Below are 10,587 nucleotides of genomic sequence, written 5' to 3'. Positions count from 1 at the left end.
GAGATATCACCTGCAGATTTCCACGATCACCCAAAGGGAGGTGATGCTGACTTGTCTGCAAACACTTGCCAGCTGCTTGTTGAGCAGAATGGAAATGGAGTAAAAGTTGCACCTATTGAAACATAATAGTTTTGTAGTAAAACACGGGTTTTGCTTTGGAGGTGAGTGCACTCCATTTTTGGTTTGCGTTGCAAGTTTCACTACTGCTCCATGGTTAGATAGCGAATGCTTGCAGACAAATTAGTGTCTTGTGTAGAAGCAATGGGCGAAAGCAGAAATCTGAGCGTTGACAAGGAGGGTTTTGTGCAGCACCTTAATTGTAGGTTATTTCACCTAGCGACAGTCTGCACAAGCAGTCGAGGATGACTAGGACTCAGCGGCCAGTCCCTCGGTCATTACCATTGCTGAAGCCCAAGCTCAACCACTTGTGGCCAATCTTCTTCCCAAGGTGTCACATCGGCCTCGAAACCCTTTAGGTTTCAGTTGATCTTTGGAACGTGGCAGAGGCCTCACTACATAGAGGGTATCTGACAGGTCAAAGGGGAGGTACCTGTGCACCTGATTGGTGTAAGTACATACACTATGCTAGGGGTATATTTAAAGAGAAAATGATGGGGTCATTGTTTATTAACTTTCCAGCAGGGCATTTAATAAAATTAGTCATCAACGTACCATGAAGACTTGACAGGTCTCCACACTACACTGTGCTCATCTGTAATGCTGCTCTGTTTCATGTGCTGCAGATTATTGTAAAAATGGAGTGAGACTATAAAATGATCCCTGTTTAGTATCAGAAAGCATTATATCCCAATGCTAATATATCTGGAGATAGGCCAATTAACTTATGCTACTACTAATAATAAGATGCACCTTGATGGACCTCCAGTATTTTCCAGATTTTTAATGGAGGACAACAAAGGCATAGGGAGTTTTCTTTTCTGCAGTTGTAAAGATGGCACATGTTTACTTTTCCAAACTCTTGTTTAACCAGAAGTACACACAAATTATTGCTCATGTAAAATATTTGTTGGAGAAAAAAATGTGCCAAACATTTGTCCCTATCTTATTGTAATATATGTGTGTAAGTATGTGTCTTAAAATTTGCTGAGGACATGTGTGTATCCTGTCACATGACTGAAAATGATCAAAACCTGACTGCATTCATACCCTGTTAAAATGCACAGAGAAATTGATATTTTATACAGAAGTCATGTATTTGTGATGGTTTAATTCATCCTTTTTGTTCTTCTAATGGTGTCTGTCTGATTGCAGATTGAATCAAAAGCCAGTGTGTTTATAATTTCTTTTATCCAACCTGTAAAAATGATATGAAATGTGCTGCCGTTATATTTCACATGACGATGTGAAAAAGAAGTTTAACCTCCAGCTTTAAAGGCCTGCAACCTTTGATCATTCTGTCTTATATCACGAGTCTATTGTGCCAGACAGCTTTCACTCTAGCGTGTACAGAATCGGGTGTTGTGTAGTTTCACAGTTGGGTGACGATCCTGAAGACACAGTCTTTGTGATGATGATGGAAGCTAGTGAATATTAGTAATTTTAGTATCAGTGTGACTGTCAGAGAAAAATAAGTAAACCTCATGATAGTCAGGAACTGCCGCTTCGTCCTGCTTCTGCACATGGTGTAACGTGAATGTAGAGATGTGTAATCTCTCTAATTTCTCTCTATTTTATTTTATTATTTTTTTACAGAATGAATGATTTCTTTTTTTCTTTTTAAAGGAAAACAGATCCTTTTTTTTGTTTACCTCGTTTATGTTTTGAAATTTCTCAGGTTGGGATTCAGAAGCCTTTGATTTTTAACAACAAAAGTTTTATGAATTGATAATAGGAAATATGGAAATTTCTACTTGGCCTTTCCTATGCTGTGATGATTAGCATTTCCACAATAAAGAAACTGGCAAACCAAACTGGCCAATACTGCCTCACTTACTGTCCAATGTTTTAATTATATAGCTGAATTGTAACAACAGTTTCCCTTAAAATCTTTTCTCAGGTTTCACTGTATCCAGCACGTTATCTAGCAAGCCTCATACATTTTGGTTTAGAGGGACTATGCTTAAATTTAGGGCTTAATTTATTTCAAGTTAACGACCAAATAATATTACAGAAAAATGCCCAACAATCAAATGACCCCTTCCAACCCCCTTAAAGAACCATGTGGTGACAGTAGAAAGGAAAAACTTGCTTTTAACAGGAAGAAACCTTTGGCAGACACAGGATCTTGGAGGGGCAACAATCTGCTGAAGCCGGCTGTGAGGGGAAAGAGAAAAGAAAAGAGGCATTCGCAGAGATGAGGAGAAAACAAACTATCTCAGAGAAAAGATAAAATCACATGGCAAAAAAAAATGCTCATTGCATCATAGGAAGTTCCTCGGCAGCCTGAGCTTATGGCAGCATATCTAAGAGATGGTTATGATGGGGTCTAGTTATTCAAGACTCGTGTGTGTGCAAGAAGAAATATTTTAGTTTAAATTCTAGAACTAACAAAGTGTCAGTGAAGAGAAGCCAATACGGGAGAAAGGCGGTCTGTGTTCTAGTCCCTTTTGCTACTCCCACTTCAGTGTTTTGGATCAACTGGCTCTCCAGAGATCTTTCAGAGCAACCTGACAATAATGATTAACAATGGTCCAATCTAAGAATAACACATGCATGAACTAGTTTGTCAGCATGTCAGACATACTTCAAAAATGACTACCAGGTTCCTCAAAGTGTTACTGGAGGCTAACTTAACCCTCCACTGCATAGCGTTGCCCTGAGGCAACAAACCACATTTTCATGCCTTACATTACATGAGAGACATCTCCATTAGGAGGCAAGATAAAGATCACTATTTTACATGTTTATGGACTAACCTATTTTACAGGTTAGTGGTTCAATCCCTGGCTCCTCCAGTCTGCATGTCAAGAATGTGAATGTGTATGAATGTAGTTAGGAAGCACTCAGTTAAGCAAAAGTGGGTGAATGTGGCATGTTGTATAGAGCACTTTGAGTAATCTGGGAGAATAGAAAAGCGCTATATAAAAATCAGTCCATTCACTGTCTGAACAGAGTTTCGGCATGTTACTTTTGCACTGTTTTGCATGTTCTGGCACATGTTGTTATTGCATGGCTTGATTAAGGTACACATTAGGCTGACATCTGGGGCTAGAGCTGAAACTGTTCTGGGCCAGCACAGGGCCAGCAGTGTGTCCACAACTGGCCCGTGGCTGCACACCACCTACAGATGGCCCACATACCGCAATGAATGACGGCCCTTTGGTGGCCCAGACCAGGTTTGTCAAATTTTATGATTGATATATTATTAGGGACCCTAAAGCTCCCCCAAAATAGGGAGAAATATTTTATTCCCCAAAAATTAAAAAGTCATGCTGTAGAGGGATAATGTCATCCAGAGTACATAGCTGGCTAGACACCAGGTTTCTGAGGTTTTGTCACAATTAAGAAGTAGAAAATTGGAGGTCAGGAATGCCTATAGTATAACGAACCAAGTTGTCTAATCTGGTTTCATAAATAAATACAGCAAGGTACTATTTGCATAGCAATGGAAATGCATGCAGTGTTTTCTAAAGATGTTACCCAGGGAAAACATGTATGAGGTAAAAGGTATTGGTCGCAGCACAGAGCCCTGTGGAACTCTATGTGACGAAGAATCCCTGTTTACATGAACAAATTGTGGTAATTGGTATTGAAGTACAGAGACAGATACACTGTCAGAAACTATAAGAATATTAGTGACCCACACTAGTGTTACTTTTGTGCTATGATAAACTCTTCAAATGGACTATTTTACATTTTTTTTAAAAGGTCTTGACGCATGCTCAATCATCCAGGTAAGTAAATCCCAAAAGATTGATTCTATTCATCTGGAAGTAGCGTTTTCAGTAGAAGAACAGAATCAACTTTTTGGGATTTTTAATAAGTTTCTGTATTAGTCTTATTTGAATTGTTCAAAGAAACCATGTAATTATTCCCGTTGTATTAAAGTGTCCTTGTCTCTTTTTTATTTACTGTGTAAAAATGAACAGAATTCAGATTAGATATCATCTAGATATCTTCTATTCAGATAAAAATAGCAATTTCGTGGTTAAAACTGTGCAGTCTTGGTTTTATTTTGAAGACCGCAAGCGGAAATACGTCTGTCTGCCTCGATAGTCGGAAATATCATATGCACGAATAAAAAAAAACTGTGTCACTTTCAAGGACACCATAAGCAGCCAGTTAATACATCCAAGCTGTTAAAGAAAAGGTTTCTACAGGGCTTGTTTTGTTCGCCTGTAAAGAACACATCGAGGAACTAGACATACAAACGTCAGCGTCAGAAACACTAAATGCTTCCGGCAAGAACCTTCAAAATTAAAGTTTTATAATTGACAGCTGTCGTAAATGATTTTGGCCTCCAGGGGGAGGTGTATGCTCACAGCTATCAGCGCTCATAAGCGAAATAGCAACAATATCAAAAGTTTAAGTAGACAACGGCATCCAAACGTTTCGTAAAAACTAAAGAAACGCTTCATAATATTCATACATTCACAGTACACATTTATATATAATTTAATGACAGTAATGATGTAACTTCGACTCAAAGATCCTGTAAAATGTCAAAATAGCAGACCTCTAATAGACATATCCATGTGATTTTTTTTACTACATTTTAACCAAACATTGCTTTACACTCATGTCGTTCTTATTCTTCTTGATTAAACTTTAAAATCCGGACTATGAAGCAGTCGCTCTGGGGAAAGTTGGTGTTTACGAGAAACCTTGAATGCGTCACTGTTCCACCCCTGTTGGGCTGGCACTAAGCTAACTCTACAGCAGCATACCGACACACATACACACAGATACACTGTACCCTTAAACCTTAATAGGCCAATTTAGCCTGTTCGTTACGCAGAAGTAAGAAATATTAAACACTGTCTGTATAGCTGTAACGTCATTTGCGAGTGCACCGTTAGCAGGCTAACGATAGTTGGCTGAAACTCGTGCTCTGGTAAGAATGACTCGCCTTCCATGTTTACTGCGATCTTGATTCAGCTAGCTAGATAGCTAATCAATCTTGAGAAAGAGTAACGGTGTAACTCACTAACATGGGGGGTTGCCAGTCAAAGATTCAGCTGCATGTTTCATGAGCTGTCTGATAACTGTCTGATAACTGATTAAGTGGCCACTGGAGTATTAACTGTTATTCGTTATTTGTGTTGCTACAAGTGGAAGATGTTTGACTGCGTCTTGGAGCTAGCAGCTAACGTTAGCGTTTTCTAATGTAATGAATGTTCAAGCTATAATGTGTAGACAGTGTTCAGAAGAAGCAATTTATACAGCTTATACAGTACTGTGCAAAGGTCTCAAGCCAACCCTCGTTTCTTTATATTTTGTTTGGGAAATTGAGAAGGGGTGCAGTGATTTATTGAAACATGTGCAAACACCCATTGAAATACAGTATGTAAGGCAAAACAGAATTTGTATAATTAGCTTGAATGTCTGTATTTTGTATGACTACGTTTATTCTTCAACACAGCCTAAACTTTCTTAGGCGAGTGTGGCTTTCATGTAATTTTCATTAAGTAGTCTGTGGGAATAGTTCTCCAGGCTCTTTGGATGTTGGCTGTCAAGATGATCCCTGCTTCAGTAATTAAAGTTTGAGGTCTGGGGAGGCCAGGCCATGACTGATAGTGTTCCTCTGCTTTTGCTGTGTTTTTGGGATCACTGTCATGCTGAAATATGAAAGCAGCTAGACACTCCAGACTGTATTGCAATTTTCTGATTGTAATTTTCTGGATTCAGAATTCCATCCGCTTTGCCAAGATCAGCAGTTTGCAGCCATAAACTCCCGTAGACATTCACTGTTGTACCTCTCTCCTGGCCGCCTCCATACTTATCGATGATGATTTGAACGAAAAATGTCAAATATGCCATTGAATTTCAGTCCAGACTTTTCTCTCTGTTTCTATTCATTAAGAATGGCTTCTTGACAGCCACTGTTCCACTGAGACTATTTCTGATGAGGCTTCATTGAGCAGTAGATGGCTCGATTGAAGCTTCAGCATGTCTTTAGGTCCCATTTCAGGTCTTTGCTGGATTTTTTTATTTTTTCCTATTTTCTAAGGACATGACAAGTATTTGGCGTGTAGCTCCTTGAGAATCACCTTGTTTGTGCAAGGATACTATTTTATAACTGTCAGACTGTGTTATCTTCTTTATAGATGTATCTAAAGAAATGGGAACAAATTGTGTTTTCTGTGACAGGCTGCTGCAGTGTTTAACAAAGTGCCTCAAGACCGTTTTAAACAGATTCTTTGCTAAAGTTCTGTGCCTTTTTTATCCTTGAAATGATTCACAAGTTATTGTTAATTGGGTAAGAAATAAACAAACAAAACAAAGCCCCCTGAAAATAGTCAGAACCAAGGACTTGACTGTAAATTACAGAAAAAAACCCAGCCAATGTGCAAGATTACAAGAAATTTTGGCTCCCTGGATACAAAAAATAAAGAAATAAGTTGTGACTCTAGACTTTTGCATGCCACTGCGTATGTACAATCCATGGTACATGTATAAAGAAGAAAGAGTTTTTTGTCTCTTGTTTTACAGCTGAAAACCTTCCACTGGAGGCTGCTGGACTTGACAGATCCAGCTATGTGAGCTGCTCTGATGTGTGGATTCCTAAATCCATACAGTGCGTGGTTGAGACGGCTCTCAAGCTGGTCTAGAGGACAACACTATTACTGTGACATACATATCCAGCAGACCTGCAGCTGATTTAGCTGAGCAGGTGTATGTTGGTCAAAGTTGTAGCATAACTCCCCAGAGCTGCCTCCATCCTCCCTTCCTCTCCCTCTGCAACCCCTCATAGGACTACTATGCCACTGGGATTGGGAAGAAGGAAGAAGGCGTCCCCGCTGGTCGAGAACGAGGAAGCGGAGCCTATCCGCGCGGGTCTCAATGTGCCAGGTATGGAAGGCATCGATGGTGGGGTCGTCGGGCTGGGAGAAGGCGCCACCTCCGAAGGCCTGCCGCCGCCACCTAACAGCATGCGGCCTCGCCTCATCTTCCACACCCAGCTCGCTCACGGCAGCCCCACAGGCCGCATCGAGGGCTTCAGTAACGTGCGGGAGCTTTACGCCAAGATTGGCGAGGCTTTTGGGATACCACCGTCAGAGGTAAGCCTTCCTGCAGACATTAATGGATTTGAGGATTTATAGATTTGCTCCAGATATGCTTGTGGCAGAATTTACCTGATGTTTGTCTTCCTTCACAGGTTATGTTTTGCACTCTGAACACTCACAAGGTGGACATGGATAAACTATTGGGAGGTCAGATCGGGCTAGAGGACTTTATTTTTGCCCACATTAAAGGCCAGAGAAAGGAGATAGAGGTGTTCAAAGGCGAGGATGCGCTGGGGTTGACGATCACTGATAATGGAGCCGGCTACGCTTTCATCAAGGTGAGGAATGTTTAAGTGATGGAGAAAGTGTTTTTTTATTGACTCAAGCACCACCGGGTAAAGGCGTGACCCTGGAATGAAAGTGAATCAATTACTTGCTGTAGGGAGAAAGCGATGAGCTTAATAGTGAATTGGATTTTCTTTTTGTTTTGATGGTTTTTCAGAGGATTCGTGAGGGCAGCATCATCCACCAGATCCAGGTCATCAACGTGGGGGATATGATAGAGTCGATTAATGGCCACCGCCTTATTGGCTGTCGACACTACGAAGTGGCCAAGATGCTGAAGGAGCTTCCCAAAGGAAAGGAGTTCACCATCAAGCTGGTGGAGCCTCTTAAAGCCTTTGGTAGGTGCTGGAAGAAGATGCTTGAAAACCTAGTTTGAAGGGACCTGTTAGGGCTTTCCTTTTTTCCTATCATTTATAGATATATAGTTTTATATGGTAGGAATTTGGATAAAAATGTTTTTAAAAAATTACATTAGCATATTTCCCCCCAAAAAACAGTCTGGTTTCGGCCTGCTCTTAACACATTGAGGGTTTTTTTTGTACCCTTAGATCTGTAGGATGTCACTGAGGAAGAGACATCCTTTACATATGAGGGGTAGCCAATCAGAAGAAAGCTGGCTTAGAGCGAGGGGGAGGGCAGGTCAAACAGCTAGTTCTAGACAAAGGATTGAAGTTTTTGGCTGTGGCAAGGCCTAATATGAGGTAAATAAAGGTTATTTTGAACAGTGACTTGACACTTCTAATGTAGAGCAACCCCACAGGGTGTACAGGTTTGTTTTTGTGCCAGGATTCTAGGTCTGCGTCTTGGACCCACCTTTTCACTTGCTCTCTTACAAATATATATTTCATCGTGCTAATAACATCCTTATTAGTACATCAGATGTCCTAAACAGAAACCTAGAGTGGTAAACGAACTACGTTTTCAGTTTTCCAGCTCACGGAGTAATCAGTAGAGAGTAATAAAGAGGATGAAGACTGCCGCAGCAGAGGGAGAAATCTTTAATTATTTCTGAAAAGGTTTAATTCTGTTTTGTAGACATGATTAGCCAGAGATCTGGTGGGTCTAGGTCAGCTTCAGGGGTTCAGCTGGGGACCGGCAGAGGAACCCTTCGTCTTCGCTCTAAAGGGCCTGCCACTGTGGAGGAGCTGGTGAGCATGCCTGCAAGACCTGTGAACTAATAACTGGTGGTTGTACTGTTTAAATAAAATGTCCCGTTGCTGCTCTTCTAGCCCTCTGCATTTGAGGAAAAGGCCATCGAGAAAGTGGATGACCTGCTCGAGAGTTATATGGGCATCAGAGACAGCGAGCTGGGTGAGTGTGAGTCCCCGATGGCTCTGTGAGTGTCTCACTTAGCGTGATGTGAGTTAAAAAAGATCTTATGTTTTTTTTCTTCCCCTCAGCGGCTACCATGGTGGAGCTGGGAAAAGACAAAAAGAACCCGGATGAGTTTGCAGAGGCTTTAGATGAAACCCTGGGAGACTTTGCCTTCCCCGATGAGTTTGTTTTCGATGTGTGGGGCGCCATCGGAGACGCTAAGGTCGGGCGGGTTTAACGACAGAACCGAAGCAGAACGACCTGCTTTGCGTGTGTGCTTGTTACACCCACAACATTGAGCACTACTAGAAAACCACAACACTACCGTCATGAGTTTGTTTTTATTCCACTGCGCACTCTTTCTATTTTTTTGAGTTTGTACTGTTTATTTTTGTTTGTTTTTGGGAGACTCATCCTTAAAAATGAGGATAATCCAGTAAACGGTAGAGGAAGGTGACTATGATGACTTCCAAAGTGCTTTTATTTGTCTTCCAGCTGTTCCCAGAAAATACGAGCACGCCAACGAGCATTTCCTTCGACTGCGTCACATGAACCTGCATGTCATTGTTGTAGTTGCTGGCAGTGGACCAAACACGGGGCAGGTTTCTAAAATGGGAGAAATGGCAAAACAGTGGCTGACACAGAGGAGATTGATATGGATCTTTTTTTTTTTTTTTGATTGTTGCACTGTGTTGCACGTGCTGTAAACCAACTACGGAAGTGAGCATGGATTACACTGTACCTGTTGAGCGACTCTGTTATTGCACAAGCATGGGTCTCCCTGAAGTACAGTGTCGTCCTGAAACACTAAATGTTACTGTGATGGATCAGTTTTACAAGCATGTGCTGTTACATTTCTCTCCTCATAATGAATTTTGCTGGTTTTCCTTTTTATTTTTCTTTCTTTTCTTTTTAAGTAAAGGTAAAAGGAGTGTTCTCGGAGAGAAGTCATAGTAAATTGTAGCTCCTGACTAAAAAGACCAGAGGTGTTTGTTTACTGTTAACACATTCCGTGATGTAATGAAGTTAACCGTGCAGACTGTCTTTCACACATTTGACAGTGTTTGAGAAAATCAGTGTTCATTTACTTTCATTGAAGTATGTGCTAGGAGAAAGAGAAGAACGGCGGTCTCCAGCTTGTGGATCGTGTTGACTTGTTATTTTTTTATAGCCGGTGTGTTTTTTATATGAGGTGACGTGATGTCTATTTTAAAACAAGGTTTGCATAACTGACGAATAATGAAAACTTGTGTTGCAGTTTATTATGGAGAGCAGTATTACAGAAGAAGAAAGAAGTGATGAGTTGGAGTAGTTGTGTTTAAAAAAAGAAAAAAAAAAGAAAAGACAATAGATCTGCCTTCATTTCTTCTTATTTCTTACATTTTATATACTTTGTTAGAAGTCTGCGTTCTGGTGCGTGCGATTGAAAAATGAGAACACTTGAAGCAGAATGGGACCAAATGAGTTTCATCTCCTGCAGTCGTTTGTTCACTGAAAGGAAAAAAAATACAGCGGCAATGTTGCGCCAGCTACTTGGTTTAGGTAAACACACGTCTTAAAGAACTCTGGGTGTTTAGCCTTTTCTGTATATCCAAATGTATGAAGCTATTTTGTAGTTTTGTTTGATTCTTTCAGAGTTCATGGATACCTAAATGGGTTATGATGCTAGAATACTGTAAAACTAAGGAGAAGACATTATTTTGATGGCTTTGTATTACACCGGTGTCAGTGTCCAAATATAATGCAATAACATCCACACAGCAGCCGTCCTTCTGTTTCTTCTTTCATCAACTTAGCACAA

The 10,587-nt window shown here is 40.6% G+C and overlaps 1 protein-coding gene across 1 annotated transcript; it reads left to right on the top strand.

Moving 5' to 3' along the window:
* The first annotated feature begins 4,773 nt into the window (after window positions 1-4,773).
* gipc1 (GIPC PDZ domain containing family, member 1) lies at window positions 4,774-10,549 on the top strand. The gene is made up of 7 exons (XM_026164715.1): window positions 4,774-5,014; window positions 6,613-7,181; window positions 7,280-7,465; window positions 7,630-7,810; window positions 8,508-8,620; window positions 8,702-8,783; window positions 8,873-10,549. Exons 2-7 carry the CDS (start codon window positions 6,882-6,884, stop codon window positions 9,022-9,024), a joined length of 1,014 nt encoding a protein of 337 aa, XP_026020500.1. The 5' UTR covers window positions 4,774-5,014; window positions 6,613-6,881; the 3' UTR covers window positions 9,025-10,549.
* The last annotated feature ends 38 nt before the right edge of the window (window positions 10,550-10,587 follow it).

The sequence above is a fragment of the Astatotilapia calliptera genome, chromosome 4 (genome assembly GCF_900246225.1).
Source record: "Astatotilapia calliptera chromosome 4, fAstCal1.2, whole genome shotgun sequence".
Lineage (NCBI taxonomy): Eukaryota > Metazoa > Chordata > Actinopteri > Cichliformes > Cichlidae > Astatotilapia > Astatotilapia calliptera.
Note: the sequence above shows the minus strand (reverse complement) of the source record. Positions and strands in the feature narration are given on the sequence as shown.

Bases quoted from the DNA above. Each gene is read 5' to 3' on its own strand.
- gipc1 (XM_026164715.1), top strand. From the start codon at position 6,882: ATGCCACTGGGATTGGGAAGAAGGAAGAAGGCGTCCCCGCTGGTCGAG. The intron at 7,182-7,279 runs GTAAGCCTTCCT...CTTCCTTCACAG, and splicing joins TTGGGATACCACCGTCAGAG to GTTATGTTTTGCACTCTGAA. The intron at 8,621-8,701 runs GTGAGCATGCCT...CTGCTCTTCTAG, and splicing joins CTGCCACTGTGGAGGAGCTG to CCCTCTGCATTTGAGGAAAA.